Genomic DNA, 26646 nt, shown 5'->3' with positions numbered 1-26646 from the left:
CCTGCATGAATTTTTCATTTTCAGACGATGGCAAGAATGGGCATTTCTTAACACTCTCCTTTGCTTTTCCATACCAAGTAATCCTTCGCAATCACTAAGAAAATTTCCTATATTTAAAATGTCCTTGCAGAAGGGACATCCCACTTCAGTATGTTAAGAACGTTGCGAGTCGGTGCAACGATACCATCTTCAATGAAAATTGCTTTCCTTGTGTCCTCTCGCTTCTACAATCCCTTCTACGAGCCGATGCATGCATCTCTCAGTATTTTTAGCGACTTGCACGCGCCGAATTCGAAACAGAGCAATAAGTCGTAGCAGGAAAACGAACAGCTGGAATCGAGAGCTCAGGGTGTCGCGATCCGCTGTTTCAGATCCAAACGGACAACGGTAGGAGCAGCTTGGTTATCTCCGAGGCCTTCGCAAAGGATGCTGGATGCTACATGGTGGCTGCCAGGAACGATGCCGGCGAGGCCACGGTGTCCTGCAACGTCTCCGTGAAGGGACGTTTTCCTCAAGATACCAGCGACTCAGAGCTCGCTTGCAGCGACATGGAACCCGTGGTACCGAAGATTCAGATGCCCTTGAAGGACCACAAGGCCCAGGAGGGACGGACGGTTAGGCTGGACTGCGTGATCGTAGGCCAACCTGAGCCTGAAGTGAGTGTTTATCGAGGAAAGAACACTTTTTGTGTTGTGTTGGTCAAAGGTATTCAGAACGGTTGATATCGTTGAGTAATATCGAATATTGTTTAATTGACCATCCAGTGATAATATGAGCAGTTGAATATGAAAGAGGTATATTTCATTGTTTTTTCTTGTTTCTTTTAAACCCCTTAATTCAGAGATGGGCAAAATCTTTATCTAAATACAAATTTTAAATATCGAATAAAGATGAAAAATTATTATCTCTTACTCGTCAAATAAAGATACATAACTTTATGTTTATTCGATGACTGCCGAATAAAAAAATGTATTCGAAGTAAATGTTATAAATGTTATAAATTTCTTAAATTGATGTTATTTATTTTAATTTCAAATTTAATAAGTTTACCTATATTTGAATATTATAAAATTGGAACATGTATATTTTGTCCATTAAACCAAATTTTATTTTGACTAATTACAGGAACATTTATTATATTAACATGATTAGGAAGACAATTAATTGAATATCTTAATATTGAACTTCGTCAAATTTGAACATTCATGAAATCTTAATTGGCATAAATTAATATTTAAATATTTATAAATAGTTAATGGTATAATAGTTATAACAACACCGCATGTACAAACTGTGTATTCGTACAGAAATCAACAAAAACAAATCAGAGTGAAATCAGTGTTCGACCATGTTGTGACTCAGCATGCAGAATTCCTTCACTTTAAGATCGCTTAAAAGAGCACATTTAAAAATTAACTTCGGCGCAGGTCGAATCCTAAGCAAAGACCAGCACCAACATGTGGCCGCCAGGTAGCCAAAGAAAGAAACCTTCGCCAAGGGTTGCCGATAACCTAAAGTGCAAATCTTGCCGAGTTCTGGTTTATAGTATAGAACGGCTAGTACGCTGCTTTACCCGTTCGATGCTGTTATAACTATTATACCATTAACTATTTATAAATATTTAAATATTAATTTATGCCAATTAAGATTTTATGAATGTTCAAATTTGACTAAGTTCAATATTAGGATATTCAATTAATTGTCTTCCTAATCATGTTAATATAATAAATGTTCCTGTAATTAGTCAAAATAAAATTTGTTTCAATGAACAAAATATACATATTCCAATTTTATAATATTCAAATATAGGTAAACTTACAAAAATTGAAATTAAAATAAATAATATCAATTTAAGAAATTTATAAATTTTTCTACATGGGAACATCATGAAATCATCTCGATCGGTTACTCGTTGCCGAGTCGTAGCAACCAATAGGAATTTTGCAATAACAATGCTTATAAACATTTAAAAAGACCATAATTTATATCTACAGTACACGTCTATATGCGCAAGTATACACTTCCTTACTCCTGTATAATTATGTATAACTATACTTTACAACCGCCGACCAAACAGTAAATACCGCTTGAAAAGTTATTCGATCCTTATCCGATAATTTCGGATAAAGATAAAAGTACGAAAGTTATCCCACGCGACGAGTGAAACTTCAGTTAAAGATAAAAATGCGAAAATAACCTACGGATGAATATCTCTGGAGAGAAACTAGGTAACTCTAGCCGTCGAATAAAGATACAAATGCGGAAAAGTATCTTAGGGTTGAAACTCTCGGGTAAGAACCAGGTATCTCTAGCGGTCAGTTAAAGTTAAAAATGGGAAATTACCCAACGAGTGAAACTCTCTGCAGTTAACGCAGGTATCTTTAGCCTTCGAAAAAAAATAATTTAAGTTATCTTTATCCTTTGAGTACATTTACTTCGAATACATTTTTTTATTCGGTAGTCATCGAATAAACATAAAGTTATGTATCTTTATTTGATTTTCTATTTAAATAATTTTTGTATCTAAATAATGCCCATCTCTGCCCCTTATTTACTGAATTTCTTAAAAGTTTTAAATCTAGGCGTCCATCTTGGTCTTACAATATATCATTTTACAGAGTTGTCTCTAAGAAGCTTCCAAAAGAAAAAAAGCTTGTGCAGCCATCCAAAAATTAAAAACGAACTTCATAGAAGTGTTCTTAAAAGTCACAATAGGTTTCAAAGGGTTTAATTAACACAGTACCATAAAAAAATTGACGGGACTTGTAAGTCCCGCCAGTAAATAAAGAGTTCTTGCAACATGTTAGTTTTATCTGTGAAGCAGTTTCTGTGTCGACGAGGTAATATTTTCTTTCGATGTGATGACGTAAGTTCAGTTGTCAAACGGAGACTGAGGCAATACTGATGAAGATTGTGTAAACCCAAAAACGTGAATTGTCATACGTTTCATAAAAATAATATATTAGTAGTATTACGTACTAGAATCTAAACTGTCCGAATTTAAATAATATAACAATCTCTTCACAGTTCTCGTTGTCTGCATTTACCATCATTATTTAAATGTATACCATTTACCATCGAACATTAATTTCATCACTATTCTTGATAGAAAGACAAATTCAAACATGTATACATATGTCTATGATAGACATAAGTGTAAATGTTTCTGTTTAAACTAGATATACAGGGTGGGGCAGAAATAACTCCCACATTTTAAAAGACGATTGAAAAAAAATGGTACGAGATAACACCAGATACTTTTTATTTCTTAAATCTAGATATAAAAAAGTTTTGTTTACTTTATGTTTTAAAAATTATGTCGTCCAAATGGTGGCTTTTACGAGCGATACACATTTGGAGTCGTTCTTGAAAGTTTTCCATCACTCTCGCTAGCATTTCGGGGGAAATTCTTTCAATTTCCTCTTGGATGGCCTTCTTTAGTTCATTCAACCTCGGCCTTGAGGTATCCACACAGAAAAAAGTCACATGTACTTAAATCCGCCGAGGTACGGTCCATACAGGGCGTCGTCAGCGCGAAATTTTGCAGATGGTGTTTCCGGATCAAGTGATTTCTTTACGCGAAGGAGTGTGACTTTTTTCTGTGGGGATACCTCAAGGCCGATGTTTTCAAACATCGTCCTTGGTCCTTGAATGAACTAAAGGAGGCCGTCCAAGAGGAAATTCAAAGAATTTCCCCCGAAATGCTAGCGAGAGTGATGGAAAACTTTCAAGAACGACTCCAAATGTGTATCGCTCGTAAAGGCCATCATTTGGACGACATAATTTTTAAAACATAAAGTAAACAAAACTTTTTTATATCTAGTTTTAAGAAATAAAAAAAAAATGTAGAAAAATAGTTTCTGCATGTAATAATTGTCAAGTACAAATGTAATGTGTTGGAAGAACAACAATAAGAAAAATTTGTGACTCTGTACGTTACAGAATGATTTTTTAAGAATAACTTCTCACAAGGCCACCTGAAGTCGATTGTCTTTAAATTTTGGTATTTCCCCCCTTAACCCCTTCCCGTACTTTAGCGAGTCATACTCGCGACGAGATACATGGGTATTGCGATTGTTTACAAGCATCGGTCTGGTCTGTTTAGCGCGCGTCGGTGCCTACCGCTTGGGCCCGAATTTCGACGAGCTAAATGGCGCGGGAAGGGGTTAACACTAGTTTCACTCTTAACTTATCAAACTACTGATTCATCGTTGCAGGTAATCTGGTACCACGACGAGCAACCGGTGAAGGAGTCAGCCGACTTCCAGCTGCTGTTCCAGGGTGACAAGTGCTCCCTGGTGATCCACGAGGCCTTCCTGGACGACGCTGGTGTGTACAAAGTCGTCGCCATTAATTCTGGCGGCGAAGCGTCTAGTCAGTGCACATTAACAGTGACGCGTACGTACGACGAATTGGTTAAACCATGGAAACCATGTTGCACGGCGTGCATGGTTCGCTAAAACGAAAACAATTGTTCTGATTCAGCGGTCACCGTTACGGATGAGCTGGATAAAGCGCGACCGCCAGTGGAGGAAACGTTCGTACCTGGTTCACCACCGAAATTTGTGAAGCTTCCGACAGACTCGCTGGTAGCAGAGGGCGAGAACGCCATTTTCGAATGCACGGTGACTGGCGAACCGAAACCAGAGTTGAGGTGGTTCTTGGACAATGTGGAGATCACTGCGAACGAAAGAATCTTGGTGAGCCTTTATACATTACATCTTTTACATTTTTACCGCTAAAGAAGGTGTATAAATTTTGGTTTAACTTGTATATTCTATTTTTAAAAAAATTATTGTACAATGCACTCTCGGAAATTATATAAAAATAGTATACCTTAGTACTCATTTTATCTTCGCGATAGTGTCCACTATTCTTGAATAACTTACATATAATTTATTAATTATTTCTGGATGTTTTGCCATTTCATTAACGATACCTCACACAGTTCATCTACGTTCTTTTGTGGAAAGCAGAGTTACATAAACCAATTTTTGTCCCTGAAACTATTCATCATCCGATTCTGTTATAAAAGCTTTAAAAATTGAGCAAATTTCATTCATTTATCTGTTAATTAATTTCTTGTATATGCTAAAATTTAAATATCGTTCAGATCAAGCAGTCTGAAGATGGAACAGGCATACTGAAAATTTCATCAGCGATCCCTGAGGACAGAGGCAATTACGTGGTGAAGGCCATCAACGTCCACGGAGAAGCGAAGGCTTTCGCCAGGCTGGTCGTGAGATCCTTAGGCGATTTCAGAGGAAAGGAGGAATTCATACAGATGGAGGAGAAACTGATTGCACCTACGTTTAAGGAAAGATTCGAGGACAGAAGTGTTCTTGATGGTGTCTCCACGAAATTCGAATGCATCGTTGTTGGAAAACCATCTCCAAAGGTAAGTTTACACGTTGAAAAGGAAAATAATCCTTTACAAAATTTCTAATCGCCTGACAATAGCCAATTAAGCTAAACGATTTATGAAACAGACATGATTTAATTTTATTTATCGCGTAACAGTTCAACTCTGGTCATTTTTCTTTGCAGTTGACTTCAATTGTATCATTTTTTAGTATTATTTGATATTAATTAAGTAGAAAGTACAATTTGGAAATTACATAATTATAAAGAATTTTAAGGGATGATCACATGAAAGAGCATTATTATTTTTTTTTTCATTATTGGGCACCTAGACTAAAACCGAAACCTTAAAATTGATGATGGCGCTATCTACAACAAAACGCCTAAGTTTGTTGTGAAATAGTTCTTAGTTTCTAACGCTAGATACCACTACCAATATCTTCCTACCGATATTAGAGAAAATTCAAATAAATTGTACTATTTTACTAAGTTTAATAATAACTTTAGAATTATACTACAGGTATTATAATAAATTTGGCGTTTTGCCGTGGACGGCGCCATCATTCAGTTTTAAGGTTTCGGTGTTAGTCTAGGCTTTTTCCTTGGCAGAAAATAGAGGTACAAGAATGTTTTCCAAGAACATGCAGGAAACGAATGGAAATTGTTATGACCTTAACGGGAAAATGAAATAATACTGAGGGAGGACGGAAAAGAATATGAAGGAAAATTTAAAAAAAAAATGCGGGAGAAGTGAAAGAAAAATTGGAAGAAATATAAAAGAGGAAGGAAAAAGAAAATAAAGGAGAAATGAACAGGTTAGAGAGGGAGGAACGTAAAGTCTATGCAGGCGAAATAGAAGAACAATGAGGGAGTAACGAAAGAAAAACAAATAAAAAGTGAAATAAAAATTTCAGGATAATATAGAGAACTTTAAAACAATTAAAAAATTAAAAAATTTTTCCACGTAAAGACGTCGTGCAGCTAAAGCACTTCCATTAGAACAGCTATACATAAAATGGATATCTGCTATTTCTTCATTCGAATAATACGCTGACATTTTCACGATAATTTGTAACTGTGTAATATCTACAATCGGCGATCCACAACTAACTGATTCTCAATGAAATCTACTGTCGGCACTTGAATAAGAACACTCAGAATTCGGTTTATAAACACTAAAATAAACATCGCATGCAATGGAAGCAAGTAAGTCACTCATGATACTAGCAAACAAGAATGTTTATATCTCAGAAACAGTTGACCTTTCGACCCATGTGTACTAAAGCTTTTTTACTCAATGTCAATACACTGTATTCTATACACCATATAAATATTGAATGGTTTTTTTTTAACACCCTGAATACGTCATCTTGTGAAAAACTAAAATTATTATATTAACATAAGACTCGTAAGTTACACTGGCCTTTTACTACTTTTAAAATAAAAGTAAAATTGGCATTGCTTTACAAGAAACCGAACTTATAATATAAGTTACTTATAACATAATGTTATATAGACCGGTTGCGATAGTTAAGGGCGAGAGGTCGAACGTCGTAAATCACCCCTTGCTTTCGTCGGTAAAAGCAATCACACGAACAGACAAGTCTCGAACGATGGCGCCGGATCGAGAGCCTACGAAGGTGTCGGAACGCGTGAAAGATAGGGTGCAAAGTTGGCCAGCCTGTCAGGAGGTAGCCGACCAAGAGTAATTTCGTGCCTCCGGGTTATATTTAAACAGGAACAATGTACCTGACGTGGAAATTCGCGGACGCAGCCGCGTCGCGAGGAACTCCGTGAGATTTTCTGTGACACTCGCGGATCAGGTATCGGTACGTGCGTTTCTTCTTCCATAAACCATAAATTCTGTGATAAAATCGATCCACGATCACGATTTCTCGATCAAGCGAACGCGAAACTCAAGAAACGAATGGTTTCCGTGAAATTTTCTGTGACACTCGAGGATTGTGCAGGGAACAGCTGAAGTGTATTAGGATAATACAAGATTAGGCTTATTTCATGCATTTAAAAAGCTTATGTTAACGTGGAAATTCATGTAGAATGTATTACGAGTATCTATAAAAATGGGGCATTTGCGAGAAATTAAATTTTATAGAAGTCCAAAAATGGACGAGGCTTGATGAGAAGCTGTGACAATTTTGAAATTTTCTATGAGTTATTCTCAGTAATTTTAGTATTTTTCTTTTTGTGTAGAAATTTATTTTTAATGGTTCAGTACACGCTGTAGCGACAGTGGATTGTGAAGAGTTAATCGAACCGATGACAGTTGAATTTTTTGTTTTATCATTTTCGAGAATTTATCTGAATTATTATAGAAGATACAGATAGTTTTCTGTTTGTTCTTAGTTAAGAGTTCGGTACAATCAGTTGGTGGGAATTATTGGTATTCAATCAGTTCTAGACAGCGCTCTGTTATATTCATAATATAAATAATACACACCCTCTCCATGTGTTACGAAATAGAAGTTGTATTCTAAATAATGAATTGACTACGTAAATATATAGCGACACAAACTTATAGTAGAACATGTATCTTTCCTTACTTTATTTTTTTCAAATAAGGATTAAAATGGCGATGAGCAAAATGATATTTTAAAGTGTTAGTTTAAATTTAAAATTAAAGTGTTATATTTAAACATTCTTTTCACGTTTATTTCGATTGATTCGAAATTAAATTCTTCTTATTGTCTTTAATTGATTGGATTCTCGATTAATTGTATGTCAGTAATTATTTAAACACATCCTTCGAAGAAAATTAAATTTTTATGAAATTCTCGCATCAATAAATAAAGTACATGTACTATCCCACATATATTTATTTTTGTATTACAATAGACATGCAAAAACCCATTCTAATACAATTTTGTAAAGGTTACAGAGTTTTTATAAAATTATTAATTAAGAAAATCTCACGAAAGACTAATATACACCGCAATTTATCTTTAATATTAACTTTAATTTACAGAATACAAACTTAAACTTTAATATTAAAACGCTAACTCAATTTTAAAGGGGTTGAAGCCTCATTATAAAAACTTGCGACGTTGACGAGCCGCTATATTAAATTTTCCATGAAATTCACCGAGTATGACAGATTTTCGCACGTTCCATTTTCAGATCCAATGGCTGTTTAACGACCGTCCCGTTCATGGAAAGGACTTCTTGGTGTCGGTCAGCGGGGATAGGCAGGTGTTGACGATTCCAGAGACAGAAAGCACGCATGTCGGTACGATTTCCTGCGTGGCGGAGAACGCTGCTGGCAAAGCTACCTGCAGTGCTCGTTTAGAGATCGGTAAGCAATTTACTTTAACACTAGGTTCGTGGAAATTTTCGAAGTAACCTCGCTACATTGATTGTTTTTTTAAGATTACTTTTCTAAAAACTTTTTGAGCATGTTTTTATATATTTCCGCTTTTCTTTTATTTAGATAAAAGTCAGAATAAATGATTCCTGTGACTTTCATTATAAAATTTAAAATGATTTAAAATGACCATGTTCTGTAAACTTAGTGTTAATTACATGGTGAGTGAAATTTTCATTAATGGGGGGGGGGGGGGGGGAGGTGTAAACGCATTGATAAATAAATTCACCGTACTACTTAAATTTTCAATTGATAGAATCATTCGAAAAATAATAAATCAATACAACTATACAAATAAAATATATTAAACAGTTGATTTGTAATTATAGTACGTTAGACAGTTTAAAAAGTGTCATTTAATCTATATCTGGCACAACAAAATTTTGGCCATTTAAATTTTGTGCATATTTAGTATCCATTGAATTTGCTCATGCTTATTCAAAATTTTATTTGTTTTGTATTTAATTATTATTCATGTATTATTCGATTCAGTAACTAGTGAAATATTTTTGTATTCGATTGAGATCAATCATTTGACTGATCGAGATAGAAATAGCTATAAATAAAATGGCGGTAGGTTTAGTGTTAATGAATTAATTTCAAGTTCACATATAGTAATTAGTCGTGTATTAATGATCGAATATTCCGAATCTCGACAGTGCGGAAGATTTCTCGAGGTCGCGTCTAAATGGGCCCTGTCGATCTTTGGAAACCGAACGATTTTTATTACCAGCCTCTGGCTCGTAGAAATCGTTTATTCGTTGCCAAAATATCACCGAACCGCCCGCAACGGTGCCACCGACGGAGTTATTAATACGCGTATACCTAAGTCAAATGGAAGCTTCATTCACGACGGGGCTGATGCACGGTCGACAGAGAGTACTAGCATTTCGCGAAACGTAGAGAAAGATGGGACACGATATCCCGATATCCAAGAAAAGAGGACGACATTGCGCCACCGATGAGCGCTGAAATTCGACACTGTCCGCGTTGCTTTCCGCGAGAAAAGTCGAAGAGCATTACGCGATCATCCAAACGCCACTTGAGCTTACATTTTAGACGTTCTCCTGTGCTTTATGTTTCTTACTTTTCCACACTTTTCATTTGTCGAGGATTTGGAAATTCCAATTGAATCTCTTGAGGATGTGAAATTATGAATTGAATTTCTCAAGAATTATTAAACAATTTTGAGCAATGGAAATACATTGTGAAATCAATTTTTTTTTAAACGAAATTAAAAACACAGGCGTGAGGATTATTATTTAGAATTATACGTGTTTCGACCTCTGGTTCATTTTTCTTTTTTATTTTATTTAACGACATTATTCTTTGAATAGAGTCAAAAAATAATATGTAATTTCTTTGGTATACAAGATTATAATTTAAAATAGGCATGTATTATACAAATTATAATGGGCAAGAATAGAGTCGAAATTATAGGAAATATAACTTATACGAAAGTTGTTATAATTTTATACATATTATTCAAAATCAACAAAGCCACTTCAGAGTCATTTGAACTATAAATAAGAAATCGGTAACATTAAACTGTTACGACTTCTCGTATGTTGAAAACGGATGTATACAATTTGTAACAATGACCGAAATCGAAAGAGGGTTGATGAATATATCAATATATATATAAATAAAATTTAAAATATGGTAAACAGTTCTTAATGGAGAAAATATTATTAATAAAGGTAATAGAACTACGATAAAACGAAGAATGTAGCATTTACAAGCAAAAGTTAAGAAAGAAAGCAGTATTTGGTATTTGTGTCACCTTCAACTACAGATGTTATAATTACATTTAATTTGAAAAAGTTCACACCGTCGCATGGTATTATTCAAATGAAAACTATAATTCGAGAACAAATTTTGATATACATATATATAACAAAATGTTAATTTCTGCCTTAATAATAATTAAATTATAGTCACTCGTGTTTGAATAACATTGACAAACTTTTCATCTAATGATCAGTATGAAAATTCTCTTTTTTATCTTTAAAAACATATCATCCAACTTTATAAATTAGTAAGCGTCAAACTAACATTCAAAAATATCAATCATAACACAAATCTAAAAGTGGAAACGTTTAAAATAAATAAATGCACATTTCTCGACACTGCAAGGTTTTGGACTGCACTTCTAACACTTGTCAGACATTTTATTTATACATTTTTAAATTTTGGGCGGATAAACGATTATTTCGTTGATCCATCGCCGTGGGCCGAGTGTTATATGGAAGGGAGGGTCTTATTTTTAACTGGGGCGACTAAACAAACTCTTTTCTCTTCTTTCACCGACGAAAAGTCACTTTGAGTCACGACTAATATTAGGTCGGTGCACATGCCGCGGCAATTAAATCTGACGTTTCTACGCCCACCTGTACGTATCCGTGTGTGTGTACGTGCCGTGTGAAAACATCCGTCTAGCATTGCTTTAGCATATATTAGCGGGAACTAGTAGGGAAACGTGCTTACATTTCAAATTAATTTTAATAGGTACACGTGTTTGAACGCTTCGAGCCTGTTGTACATTCTAATGTACGTGAAATACAACACCATTTTTTACTACAAAATAATTACATTCTTAAATTAGCAAATGTTGTATGGCTATAATTACTCTGTATTTATTTTGTATTAAAATAAGAACAACTCAGATCTTTCTCTATACCTAATGTACCTCATCTCTCATTACTTAAAACATATAAATTTGAAAAATCCATATTGTGTAAATTTTAAAAATTTATTTATATAGGGACTATGTACATCAGTTTTAATCGAGTTCTTACAATGCATATTACATTTTAATTGATAAATTAAATTGATATTTGTACATTCATGAAAAATGGTACTTGTTATCATTTTCAAGTATTGAACGTTGAAAGTATTGATCTTTTTCTGTTTAATTAGATTTCCATCACCTATATTTCAATTATCACAAGGTAAATTAAAAGGATCTTCTAATATTGCAATTTACAGCAATAACAAGGCACATATCTTCTTGAATTTATTTCTTAAGTTCTGCTAATGACAACATTTTCAAACTCTACTCATTTATTTGAACGAATTTCGAGAAAATGTGTATTATCTTTTTTCGCAGAAAAGTATGAATTTAATTTGGAGAAGTATTTTATTCTATTAATTCTATTAATTTTGTTAGTTTTATTTATTCTAATTAAACAAGAATGTGACGAAAGAACAGCAGTGCTTCATCTGCAGTGTGTCTTGGAATTATAGATTTCCGCTTAATCTGTAGGTAATTAGTACACTTGGATCCGAAGAGAAATTATTTTTGCTTAATGCAGGGAAGTGGGTTCTAGAATTGGGCTGGCCCCAACTGGTATTCTCCTAACTTTCAGTTGACTTTGGGCCAATAATGTTACCGGTTGAATAGCTAACTGACTGTTCGCGCAATGAGAGTGCTCAAAACTTGTCGAAATAGGTGAAACCTATTCTTTCTTCAACGTAACTTCTTCTAAATCTGTGACTTTTATTTTTTACGTTATTCCAACAAATAGATAATGACAAGGTCTCTGCAAACTAGTTAACTGATATCCAAATTGATAATAATCCAAGTACTCATAATTGTTGATAACAAGGTTTTAATGCTTTTCTTTTAAACATCTTTAGTATTTTAATGTGTATGCCTCACAGTATATTTCTTCCTTTTCTATATCATTACAATTAATTGATGACAGAATAGACTAAAATGGATGTTATTGGGCCAGGTGATTGAAACACTGTAAAAACGTCATTCCATATGTCTCAATCCAATACAAGACCACCGTGTGATGGTCGAGGGGTAAGGTGACCCTACCCCAAGTACACTTAGACGGTTCCTTCCTCAACGAACAGGTCAGTTCCGTGTTTCCTGTGTTCCCATAGGTCCGACCGACTGTTTCGTGTATCGCGGTGTTGAGAGACGCTCGTCTTTCTCTCTTTCGACCCGGTGCACACACGCAGAAACCACGTTATTTTTGTCGGCACGAATACCCGGCACGTAGCCTAGTCCAGAGTCGCTAACCCAGGGAATTTAAGCGCGTCTTCTTCGGGGAGCCTCGCTCCAACCGAGTCGCACGACGAATCGGACACGAGCCACAGTCGACCGACCCTGTAAATCGTCCTAGCATCCTGTCATTGGTCGCAGCAACCAGATCCACCGCTCTAATTCGTCCCTTCGAGGTAACTCGCACAATGACGAAGGTTTCGTTTGTTAACCTAATCCAGACCTAATCCAAAAGCATGTCAGTAGAAATATTTATTAAACGATCAGGGTGGGGTCATAAACGTATCTAAAAATCGACATTGCGTCGTCGAGTGATCGACTATTTCGCGAAGTGACACACGTAGGCAGGTGTTTTCCTGAAAAAATAATTTTCTCTTAGAGAACAAGTTCCTCCATTCGAAACTTGTTTGCGTCCCGCACGCCGGCCAGTCTACAGTCGACAGTCGGACAGGTCGCGTTGAACGTGAAAATTGTATGAAAAATTTGAATAACCCGAGTGGTTGGATACGAATGTCTTCTCTGGTGAACAGGATTCCGTGACATGTGCGCTTACTTCTTTGTGTTGACCGATTCTGTTTAAATTGGATGGTGGCGTTACCTAAGGTTCGAGGTGTTTGTGCGTCGAAGTTTGTGTTGAGTTTGAAACTGTATTGAAAGGAATGCTTAAGTGTTCTTCTTGAATAATATACAGTAAATATGTCGACAGGATTAAGAGTAGAGAAACTATTGGTTTAAATTTAAATCATTTTCTGTTTTGCTCTTTAGGTAATTTCTTTTATTGAAATCTTTTTTTATTTCTAGTTTTATTGGTATATTTTGAATCAATTAAGTGAATTATTGCTGCAATTTAATTGAGTGCCCAACGAAGAAAAATAATATTTGATTTAAAGTCGTACAGCAAAGAAATATAGATGATATTCTGCATGAAATCAAGCAATTGTAATACTAACAAAAGATAATGTGTACAATACGCTCTTGAGTCTATTATTCTTACTATTAATTACATACATCAGAGAACGTCTCAAATTTTACACAATTCTTGACAATCACTTTTCAAACTTTTCTAAACTGTACATAACAACTGAATCAATTATCATGAAATCTATGACCAAACAACAGTTTTCATTAGTAACAGGAGATTTCCCAAAAAGGAAATTCCTTTAGAATTTGTTTCCTTAATACAACACAAATTCTATGGAAAATATTCGATTATTAAATTTTAAATAAAAGTACACTTAATCACAATTAAACATGAAGGATGCTATTTAAACGTCCGCCACAATAATGCTGACAGGCCTATTAGTTTATTAAAAAATAAATTTTTAACTAACTCATGAGGGACGAATTTTAAATGAATTTTTTTCTGCTCTATTCAATAGAATACACACAAACTGAAGCAATTTTTATCTATAAATCGATGTTAACATATAAACACGGTACCTCAATTTAATATGGTATACAGTGTGTCTACGTATAAATTTGGACATACGCAGAGTGTCAATTCTACAAAAAATTACTCTTAGACATTTTCTTTGTGTCGCCTTGTTCTCGAGTATTTTCACTTTTAATATTTTTTCTGCATTTTCGACTTGACACTCTTTAAACGGCCATAACCTCACCAAATTACAGTGCAAACTTAAAAACAAATATACTATTCGAAAGACCGTCAAATTTTTCAACTTCCTGATACGAAACCAAAATTTATTACGAAAATTGAATTCGCGAAGAATTAGGTCAAACTTTACATTGTGAAAATTTCAATAAATTGGTATTTTTCTGTATTTGTTTTTCGGTTTCAAAGACATAGTTGTTTGGCGGACACTCTTCGGGAGAAACTTCCTCGAAGTCTCAGCTTTTGAACGGTATTATCAAAAAAAATTGTACGGTGGTATTTCAAGGAGAAAATTACGTTTAAATGCAGAGAAGCGTTAAAAATGCCCGCATCCTAAATCAAAACTTATCGGTTCTCCTGCGCCGAAAACGTTGATTTCTTGCTGTGTGAAATCGATCGTTTTCCAATCTTCGTATCATTTATCAGTACACCGATGTTGATTTTGATTAAATAGTCTCTAAAACCGAAAATTCTATGGATACATGTTCAAAACCAATTATTATTCACCTCGCAATCAGGCTCTACACACGGCTGTGAGAGGCTTGAGGTGCCAAAAAATCAGTTTTTTTCCTAATTGGGAAGGCTCGGGAGTGTCACTAAAAAATACATCAAACCCGATGTTAAGTTAATTTTAAAGTGACAAGTCGATTTTTGTTGAAAAATGTCGATTTCCACCTAAAAACGTCCGCTTTTCTGCATTTAAACGTCATTTTCTCCCTAAAATACCACCATACAATTTTTTTTGACAATACCGTTCAAAAGCTGAGACTTCGAGGAAGTTTTTCCCAAGGAGTGCTCGCCAAACAACTATATATTTAAATCCGAAAAACGAATACAGAAGTCAAATTTTTTGAAATTTTCACAATATAAAGTTTGACTTAATTGTTCGCGAATTCAATCTTCGTAATAAATTTTGGTTTTGTATCAGGGAGTTGAAAAATGTAACGCTCTTTCGAATGGTATTCTTACTTTTAAGTTAGCACTGTAATTTGGCGGAGTTATACCCGTTTAAAGAGTGTCAAGTTGCAAACGCATAAAAAATATTTAAAGTGAAAATACTTGAGAATAAGGCGACACAAAGAAAATGTCTAAGAGTAATTTTTTGTTGGAAATTTGTTGTTGAATTGACACCCTGCGTATGTCCAAACTTATACGTAGACACCCTGTATATTTTCATTTTAAAAAGTATTATAGACCTAAGTAATGGTAATTTTAACATAAAAGTAAACGTATATATCGATGTCTACAGCCCTCAAGAGGTTAAAGAGCATTTTGGAAAATCCTTATTATAACGAATAATCAATGCAACTATTTGGAATGTAGACGTTTGCTAAATAGTTGACATTTTTCAATGTTTCCTACTACGTAACGCTCCTATTAATGTTCGTCACTCGTTACAAAGCGTTTGTCAGCCAATGGGCACGAGTTCGCCATCGTTAATTTCCGCAAAGACACGACCGCTATTTCGAAGACTCGGTTAGATCGCGTTCGACTTACAAATTGCGTCCCAGTGCTCGATTTCCCGCCGCGGTAGGTGAACGATACTATTTCTGTCGTCGATTGTAGGCAAACCACTTCGTTACCCGCTCGAAGGGTTCTCGTGGCTATTTCATCGACTCTGCGATACCACCTCCAAACTTAACTTTTACGGCTTCACGAGTGAACCGTGAAGTTCATGGATCGTGTAACGCGGTTTCCAGAAAAGCTCCCACTGGGTTTCCTGCGATGGTTTCGTCGAACGAAGCCGAGATAAGCAAAACCTGCATCTAGATAGAAATATCGAAGAACGTATAAAATATACGGATCAGGGATCGTCCGAACAAAATAATTGTCAAGCGATAAAATAGTTGGCGATGAATGAATGTGTTATAGAAATAGTTGTTGGAATGAACTCTTGCTTGGAAAAATATATTTGAGTATTTTATAAAGACTAGTATGAAATCATTAATTGTGTGTGGTAATAGTGAAATGTCGTTGGCGAATGATAAGAATAAGAGGAATTTATAATTATCAAAATATTAGTATTGAACGGAGTTATGTAGCAGGAAAATAAAGCTTACAGGTAGTAAACACAATACAGAATAGTATTAATATATTGAACTTACAATTAAAACAATTATGTCAAATCAAAATATTCTCTGGTGAATATTATAATTTTGTTTCTTCCTCTTTTTCTTCTTTTACGTGAAATAAATTAATCACACTTTTAAAATATTTTAATTTTGATAAGATAATTTTTTTGATAATTGTAAGTGGCTCTTACCTTTATATCTTGCTAATCATACATTGAGTAATGAATGTAACTCATGAGAGAAACCCATTTCTATCAACTATTTAATAACATGTAAAACAATTAAATTGAACATAGCAAACAAATTATATTTACATACATGTTATTGTATGTAAGATCAAGTAATTCCACTATCGAAATACAATATTTGGTATAATGTGCTCTTGATCATATTATCGCTAGTATTAATTCGATTTATATTTATATTTATATAAATTGATACACGTTGCTTTTATTTTTTCGTCTATTATTAGAATATATATTTTTGCCCATCTCTGGTGCGAGACAACATCTGGTGAATTGGAAACAACCTGCGACGAATTTCGCGGTCTAGATATGTTGAGACGAATTCCCACTTGAATCTTAGAGAATTTGGTTGCCAGCCAAAGAATGCGTTTTCTTTTTATCAGCGGAGAGTATAGAATTTCTGATGAATCGGCTTGAAAACTGGACTCCTTCACATTGCATCTGAATTGCAATAGGAATATCCACGATTACGGTCGTGGAAGTTAAATATCTATTCCCATAAATTTATATAAATTTAAATGTAAACATCGTGTATAGTAATTTCATCCCAAAGAGAACGTAAGATAAGACAAGATAAAAAATAATCCATTAAAACAGAAATATATCTTAGTGGAACCATAATGATGTTTTTTTTTGTAACAGTTAATTAAATCCTTTGGATGAGACATTTCAACTTTTTAAAGAAAATAAGCTAGGGTATTTCAACATAGGATATAACTTATAATTTATTTAATTCGTGATTTTAAATATTGAAAAACAAATTAAAAATATAATAATCCTCATTTTCTTAAAATTTTTATTTTGTTCTATCAAAATTCATTTATATTGAATATTAGAAATAACTTCTGGTAATTCATAATTCTTTAAATTCGGTAGAAAAATTATTTTTATATTTCAAAGCCATTTGTCCTCTTTTGAACTGAACAGAAAAATAATCATAGACATAATCCCAGAAAATAATTTGTTCAATTTATACTAACAAGTGGAATCTTTCGAATCAAGTGTTAACGTCTGTACAACACTTGGAATAAATAAATTAAATTATTACTAGAGCTTTTCGAATCATACACTGCATTTTAAGCTTGCTCAAGAGGAGAAAAATAAATAGTGCCTCAAACACTTCGAGACATTTTGAAAAATATAAAATTGGTAGATAGGACACAGTATTTAGAGGCACATACGTCCACTAGAGTATTAATTTTTTAATTTTCTTTTCAACAATAAGAGAGGGGGTCATAGAGGGGCGAATTCTATTATTCTCACGATTCTTCGTGATCTCACGCTAAGAGCTGAACGTTTGCAGAATTTTTGCGAGACGATTGCGCCATTGCGGATTCCAATTCCGGATTCACCGATCCGATTCTACCGTGGCATCGTCTAAACGGGCCAACTATTAATACAACCCGTGATTCAAGGGAACAGATCGATGTGGATAGAGCAACAAACTTTCACGATTCTGAATTCAAGTGACACTCTGCGAACGTTTAATGCAAGTGACTTGAGACTGCAACGATGTCTGAAATCTGAACCCCTAAGGGGATGAGAACATTTTTGTGATAATTCTATTGTTTCATGCTCGTGTCCTAAAGTAGGTAAATCACTTGACAGGTCTTGGCTCGAGGTCCAAACGTCACGTATCCAGTTTTCGTTTGATACGTTAATTTTACTTTGCTCAACGCGCTATCAATGCCCAGTCAAGCTGAGCTTGAAGCAACAAATTGAAAGATGAATGAAATTCAAACACAACGCCTACTATTCGTCTACGATAAACAAATATGGGCATTCATGCGACGTGTGTTCATTGTTCTTTGACTTTCATTTATATTACTCAATCTCTGGTATGCAACAATGGTTCTCAAATTAATGCATTCTTTGGAATTTATTTAGAAGTTTCTTCGAAACACAATTTAAATTATATTTGGTGAAATAACTGTTAACAAATTTTAATTGAGTTTATAGTATTATACATCAATTTTAAAACCAAATTAATCAACTTCATTTTCTGTAAATTATTTCCTTCTAGCTGCTCAGTAAAACATGGTAGAGGATAAATATAAAATTGAAGTAAATGAAGCTGCTAAAAACCTGCTGTCTTTAATAAAAATATACATGATGTTATCTGTAACAAATTGTCTATTAGAATATTTTGATCAAATATAGTTGGAAAATGTTAGTTGAATTTTAAATAATCTTTTAACTTTTTTGAAGATCAATTGATTAATTTTACTTTCTGCAAATATCTTCATTTTAACTGCTCAGGGAAGCATATGACTGTAACGCTTATAATATATTTAAATTTAAATCAATGCTTGTATTGGGCCAAAATTTTTCACAGTGAAGTTGCTGAAAGCCATCAAGGTCGTCAAGATCGAAGTGGGAGTGGGCTTTCAACTTCACCTTTTGTATTATTTTAAATTCTTACCTTACAAACGATGTAATATCAAATGTTTAATAGTATAGCTACTTAAGATTACGAACTATGGCAGATTTGCTCTTTAAACTATGCCTTGAAGCCGACAAGAATAACATAAGACTCTTCCTTTAAACTGTGTCACGAGCTTCAAAATGTTATGGATTAGTAGCCTAGACGATAATGTAATCGTTTGATGTCATGGTCATGACTTACTTATCCGCACTCAAGCCACGGGGCCTCTTATTAACCATCCACTCACACTAAGGCTCTTCAAAGTCCCGAGCTGAATTTCACTCTATTTCTCTTAAATGAAGGAAGAAATCCACCTTCTTTCTAATTAGATTTGGAGAACGATCGCAAAACGCTATAGACGAATCAAACAAAACTCCAGTTCTACCAAATAGAAGACGACAAGTGACACTATCAAGATTGAGAATTGCCCACACAAGTCTGACTCATTGCTACAAAATAACTAAATCACAGCCGCCATTACGGAACTTTTGTGACGAGCCCTTTACAGTAAAACATTTAATTGAAGAATTTCAAGCAATACAACACGATCGAATAGAGTTTAAACTTTCAAATAGTATGCAAACAATCCTTAACAAGAGAAACGAATACCTCAAATTAGTCAAGTGGTCACTAATAACTTCGTAGTTATTGTGACCTTAACTAAATTAATTAAAAAATAACGCATTACTAAAATGAAATTACTAAGATTAAACTTGATCAACTCGTGTGTTGTGTACTCTGTGTCCTCTTACGTTAGGGGTTTACTGGTCGCATAGCAATGACGAATAAAAATTCGAAGGCTGCGGGCCAGAAGGCAAGTCATCGATCTATTGATAACTCTATTAATCATTGTCATTAGGTGGCTGGCCAAGGGAGAAGGAAAATAAGGCTGCAGCGGTTGCAGAGGCTGAGAGGGTGTTCGAGCTAGTCGAGAGATTGCCCAGCGACGAAATGCACGCGTCGAGCAGCAGCGACAAGCACTTCTCCGCGGAGAAGACGTCCGCGACAGGGGCTGAGAACGAAGTGCTGACCAAGATGTCGCAGATCATCACAGAGTCCTCCACCACGCACACCACCACGAAGAAGGAGTTCGTCTCGTCGATGATGTCCTCTAGCACGACGAAATCTGGACAGGAACCGACCAGCGTTTGCGTGAAGACCACTGTGCACAGCACTGAGCAAGCGTCATCGGAGAACGGGGCACCTCCTGTTGTGCAGGTACCGTGTTAGGGTGTAGTTCATCAAATCATACAGGAATTTTGTGCCAAAATGATTGAGTGATTGGTTATTCGAATGATAATTCAGTGAAGAGATCTACACAGGGTATCTACGTATAAGTTCGGACATACGCAGGGTGTCAATTCAACAACAAATTTCCAATAAAAAATTGTTCTTAGACATTTTCTTTGTGTCGCCTTATTCTCAAGTATTCTCACTTTTAATATTTTTTATGCGTTTGCAACATGACACTCTTTAAACGGTCATAACTTCACCAAAATACAGTACAAACTTAAAAGTAAGAATACCATTCAAGATAGCGTTAAACTTCCCATGTTCCTGATGCCAAACCAAAATTTATCACGTAGATTTAACAAGTGAAAAATTGGGTCAAACTTTACATTGTGAAAATTTCAATAAATTGGTATTTTTCTGTATTCGTTTTTCGGTTTCAAAAACACAGTTGTTTGGCGGGCATTCTTCGGGAGAAACTTCCTCGAAGTCTCAGCTTTTGAACGGTATTGTCAAAAAAAATTGTGTGGTGATATTTTAGGGAGAAAATTACGTTTAAATGCAGAAAACGCTTGGGTTTTTAGGTGAAAATTTATATTTTTTCAACAAAAATCGACTTGTCACTTTAAAATTAACTTAACATCGGGTTTGATGTATTTTTTAGTGACACTCCCGAGCCTTCCCAATTAGGAAAAAAACTGATTTTTTGACACCTCAAGCCTCTCCCAGCCGTGTGTAGAGCCTGATTGCGAGGTGAATAATAATTGGTTTTGAACATGTATCCATAGAATTTTCGTTTTTAGAGACTATTTAATCAAATTCAACATCGGTGTACTGATAAATGATACGAAGATTGGAAAACGATCGATTCACACAGCAAGAAATCAACGTTTTCGGCGCAGGAAAACCGATAAGTTTTGATTTAGGATGCGTGCATTTTTAACGCTTCTCTGCATTTAAACGTAATTTTCTCCCTAAAATACCTCCGCACAATTTTTTTTGACAATACCCTTCAAAAGCTGAGACTACGAGGAAGTTTTTCCTGAAGAGTGCCGGCCAAACAACTATGTCTTTGAAACCGACAAATATATACAGAAAAAGTCAAATTTTATTAAATTTTCACAATGTAAAGTTTGACCTAATTTTTCACTTCTTAAATCTACGTGATAAATTTTAGTTTAACATCAGGGGAGTGGTAAATTTAACGCTCTTTCGAATGGTATACTTAGTTTTAAGTTTGCACTGCACTTTGGTGGAGTTATGGCTGTTTAAAGAGTGTCAAGTCGAAAACGCAGAAAAAATATTAAAAGTGAAAATACTCGAGAATAAGGCGACACAAAGAAAATGTCTAAGAGTAATTTTCTGTTGGAAATTTGTTGTAGAATTGACACCCTGCGTATGTCCAAACTTATACGTAGACACCCTGTATATTTCGTTTGTACTAGAAGGCTAATAAAAAAAAAATTAAGAATTTCTGTAGGCCAAATTTCGAAAGGTCGAAGGTAAAATTATGTATTTATATTTAAAATAGAGTTGGTTGTATGTGGAACATATAAATTCAAAAGTTTGTGATACTGTGGCTTCACCTGAGTTTCTGAGGTTGAAGAAGTATGTCAAGTATACTGATATTGTTAATTGATATTGGTTCTCAACTATCTACTTGGTAATTGATCTTAATGAAATTTAAAAAAGGAGTACTAGTTTAGGATTAGGTAAAATCTGGTAATATATCTGAAGATTGGAACGTACTGTTTCGTGAGGGTTGTAGAATAACACAGGAATTTTATTTTGTGCTAAAGTAATTATGCAAATTATGGTACAGGGTAGGTGTTTTTATATTATTTTTTTATTATTAAGTCAAATAAGATGAAAGAATATTTTCTGGAGGTCAGAGTTTCGAAGATATGTAATTTATGTATTTATGTACGAGATGTGAATTAAATTTTTTTTATAATATTATTGTATGGGCTGGTTAAGTTGCGCAACAAGTTACAGTTACAGTTTTCTTCCTTTTGTCTAACTTTCGAGTTCGTATGAAATTTTATTATGCAAGTAAGAAGAAATATATAAACAATTTATAAGAAAATGAATAAAAACACGAGTAATCAATTAAATTATTTCACGAAATTCATGTAGAATTATAAAGAATCTAATTTATAATTAACGATCATTTGAAAATATTGCTCTTAAAATAAGAAAGTTTACTCAAAATGATCATTTAATATTAAAGAGATAAATTGTAAATTGAATATATACTTTAACGAATAGGATAGACATAAATTCAGCTAGAGAGGATATTTGTATTGTATTTTATCCTATTCTTATAGTCGTACAAAGTGGAAGAACATGAGAAGATCATACAGGACCAGCCAGGTGAAATTCGACAAGAGAAGACAGTTGTTGTATCTCAAGATGAAGAAGGAATCAAACGAGACATCAAGGCTGCGCAGATACCAAAACCAACCAGGAAATCGACGGCACCAAGATTCGTCTCACCGATCACAGGGATGATCGTAGATCAGGATAGCGACATCGTCCTTGAAGGAATCATTGACGGTAAGGTAGCACCTCTATCTATATTATTCATTCATTGACATTCATTCATTTGCAATAGCACTCGTAATATTATGTCTCTTCAATTGTTTAAAAAAAAAAGAAAATAAGAAAATCATTCACATTTTCCTGATTGTTTAAAACATACTTGTAAGAAAATCTTTATTGAATGATTAGTTAATGGTCCATCTAAATATAGTACAGTGAAATGTTTCAAAAAGGTGCTTGACATTTGTGTTTTGGCAAGAATATTTTTCCCCTCCAATTGTATGTTACAACTATTATTCTCAACTATGTGCATTTGCATGACAAATTGCACTCTTGCCAGAATAATATTTCATTGTGGAGTTTAATGACTCCACGTTGCGTTGGGTCAGGATGTGGAGGATAAATAGTTTATCATTTCGATTATTTAATGTAACAAAAGGTTTTTGTAAACTACCCTCATCATAGGCTACCCTCGGATTCCAGTTGCTAACATCATTTTTTATAGAAGTGTAAATTATTTAATTTTATTATCACTTTTTATTTTAATAAACGTTTTATATACCTTCGGTATTGAATTAAAAACTAGCTGAACTACGTCGGGCTAAAATTATTTAAAGAAGAAGCTAATAATTTCTTCTAGCAAACATTTTATGAATCCTTCGCAGGTTTTCCTCAGCCTTCGATTACCTGGTCGAAAAATGGACAAGAGTTAAAGACAAAAGATGGCATGAGTATAAGTTACGCGCACAATCACGTCCGCCTGGAACTGAAGAAAGTCAATGTCAAGGACGCAGGAAGGTACACATGCACAGCGAGCAACGAAGTTGGATCCGCCAGTAGCACAGCTGATCTTGTTGTCAAAAGTAAGGCAAAGTTTCATTGATTTGTTTTAAGCCTCAAACTCTTGAATTCAACAAGTTGAGATCATTTTTCAGAGTCAAATAACGTAAAACTGCTTTCCAATAAAGCAACATTTGGATCCTCACTTTAGGTACTCCTCAGCGTGTTATAAAAATTTTAATTAAAACTCTTATAGTCCTACTCATGTCTTTCCACGCGATTATCTCGCAAAGTATTCATCATTCGAAAAAAATGTTCAAACGAAACATGCTCTATCTGAAGAGGGACATTCAATGGTGTACACTGTTTTTTTCCCCGCTAGACACATAGCTTATCTTAAGACAAATTCATTGACCTATATTATGTTGACCTTGAAATGTCATTCAAGGTCATTTCCATGGCTTAAAGTTTTCTTCTTCACTGCGGGTCCAGAAAATATTTCTTATTTTCTAAATTCAAAAGTACAACCTTGAACATTTATGCACCACCTGATTCTATCCCTAAAGGATAGGCCAACTTGTTCTAAAGTTTCGCTAGCAATTTGTCTGCAAACACTTATTATTCGAGCCTTCATATTTTCTGGAGAACGATACAATAATTTTCTTCGTAATGAGTTGCAAATCCTTTTAGAAGACATTCCACTGGTCACCAGAGTACGGATGTGGTTCCGGCATGACGGTGCTCCAGCTCATTACGATCGCCGCGTTCGACAAACTTTAAATGAAATATTTCCTAGACGGTGGATAGGTAGAGGAAGTCCGATACCTTTCCCACCAAGGTCGTCAGATTTAACACTTTTGGATTTTTACTTGTGGGGTTACATAAAAGATAAAGTTTACATGCAACAGCCAAAAACAGCCGTAAATATGAAGGCTCGAATAATAAATGTTTGCAGACAAATTGCTAGCGGAACTTTAGAACAAGTTGACTTGTCATTTAGAGATAGAATCAGGTGCTGCATAAATGTTTAAGGTTGTACTTTTGAATTTAGAAGATAAGAAACATTTTCTAGACGTGCAGTGAAGAAGAAAACTTTAAGCCATGGAAATGACCTTGAATGACATGTCAAGGTCAACATAATATAGGTCAATGAATTCGTCTTGAGATAAGCTATGTGCCTAGCCTGAAAAAAACTACATTTCTATTTAAAAAAACAAAGGTGACCTTCAAATCTCGGATGCGCGTCCACCTAGAAAAAAACAGCGTACACCATTGAATGTCCCCCTTCAGTTAGAGCATGTTTTGTTTAAACATTTATTTCGAATGATGAATATTTTGCGAGATAATCGCGTGGAAAGATTATAATGAGACACCCTGTATGTGATTATAAAATATTCTAGGTTAATCATGTGTTTAAACACATCTTATAAGATAAGATGGAATCATAAAATTCTACTTAACAACCATATAAATCAGGTTTGTGTTGAATTCGAATTTCGTAGTACCCTGACGAGGATCCAAAACTAGGTTTGAAACGGAGATCGTTAAAATAGACTTATTAGGGCCAGCAGAATCACCTTCCTTTGCCAACTATTTCATTGGATATTATAGAACAAAGTATGTTCTAAGTATAATAAACATGGATAATATTTTCTAATAAATTGCAGAAACAATATTCCCACCGGTGTTCGGTAGAAGGCTCCAGGCTCAAGTCGTGAAACGCGGAGACCGCGTTAACATGGAAGTGGAAATCACAGGAACCCCGGAACCGACCGTTACTTGGTTCAAGGACGACATCCCGATCAAAGACCGTCCACCTGAACTGAGAATTAAGCAGCAAGGAAACTGTTACATGCTGATCATTGACAAAGGTACTTCTAAAGATCTTTCATTAATTTGTACAACTGATAATGCAACCAGCTTTCATAAACAAGTGTCTTCCAAAATAACAGTTCCTGTCTTTGCAAGTTTTGCCTAACAATCGTTTTCATTATAGCAATCGTGAGAAATTTGTCTCAGAAAAGACACCAAATGATCCTAAAAATTTGCATAAAAATTGTATAGTCGTCCTGAGTAGACTTGGACTCTGTATTAGCCATCTGTAAAAAAATTGTTAGGTGTATACTATGTATGATCCAATTAATAATTGTAAAATATCTCGTTCAGCTAACAAGGAACATGCTGGAAAGTACATGGTTCGGGCAACGAACGCTGGTGGAGAGGCGCAAAGCATAGCCGACTTTGCTGTTTTCGAGCCAACGCCAGACACCATGGTCGAGGTTCACAAAACTGTCATCTACGAGAACACGCAGGACAAGAAAATCCTTCAGGTAACCATTTCCTTTACGTAGAAATCTCTTCCTATATTACTAGGATTCAGAATCTTGGTAAAACGTTTACATCGTTTTACACAGTAAGGAGATTAAATCTGTTATTTATAATTAGTCTAGTCTCCCAATAAAAAATTGATCGATCTTTAAGAAGAATTAAAAAAGAGATTCATCAGGAGATTGCGGGTGTTCATGCACGAAAATATGCAAATATGCATGAAAACTATGCGAATATAGACGAAAAATGTGTGCAATTTGGGAGTAAAATATTCAACATTAATTTGGCACATACATCATTTTTTGTTTAGCAAATTTATTACAATAAATTTGTCAAATTTATTTAACCCCAAACACCGTAATTTGCGTAACAATAAATTACTAACAATGTTCTCATATTTGTAACATCGTATATCAGTTAATACTAATTTCTATCTCAAAGAAGAACATTTTACATGAAGGTCTAATAAGTGCATATTTATGTGTAATGCCTTCTCACTAAAATGTGCAAAACATATGCAATCTACAAAATAATATGTGCACATAAAAATGCGCATTCGCATAAACATCCGTAGTCTATTCAACAGTCTTTAACTTCGAACTACTAAAAAGATCGGCAGACAATAAAAGAATAAAATCTACAGTAAGTGCGGTTTATA

The 26646-nt window shown here is 34.5% G+C and overlaps 1 protein-coding gene across 12 annotated transcripts in view; it reads left to right on the top strand.

Annotated features, from left to right (window-relative positions):
* Positions 1-26646, top strand: part of LOC128895072 (titin) — a 109633-nt gene that overhangs the window by 67267 nt on the left and 15720 nt on the right. For 11 of the 12 annotated variants that reach the window (XR_008461690.1, XR_008461691.1, XR_008461689.1 and 8 more), the window contains 10 exons: positions 372-656; positions 4218-4398; positions 4486-4700; positions 5114-5398; positions 8497-8671; positions 19969-20327; positions 22667-22895; positions 23546-23743; positions 25328-25531; positions 25827-25990. Coding sequence is in view for 9 of the 12 variants with exons in the window: in XM_054157314.1 (XP_054013289.1) it covers positions 372-656; positions 4218-4398; positions 4486-4700; positions 5114-5398; positions 8497-8671; positions 19969-20327; positions 22667-22895; positions 23546-23743; positions 25328-25531; positions 25827-25990 (2295 nt within the window). In the remaining 3 variants the exon portion in view is untranslated. The remainder of the gene's footprint in view (positions 1-371; positions 657-4217; positions 4399-4485; positions 4701-5113; positions 5399-8496; positions 8672-19968; positions 20328-22666; positions 22896-23545; positions 23744-25327; positions 25532-25826; positions 25991-26646) is intronic. The other variant, XM_054157308.1, reaches the window with a different exon arrangement.

The sequence above is a fragment of the Hylaeus anthracinus genome, unplaced genomic scaffold (assembly GCF_026225885.1).
Source record: "Hylaeus anthracinus isolate JK02 unplaced genomic scaffold, UHH_iyHylAnth1.0_haploid 4, whole genome shotgun sequence".
NCBI lineage: Eukaryota > Metazoa > Arthropoda > Insecta > Hymenoptera > Colletidae > Hylaeus > Hylaeus anthracinus.
The sequence above is the reverse complement of the archived record's forward strand: the minus strand, read 5'-3'. Positions and strand labels throughout refer to the sequence as shown.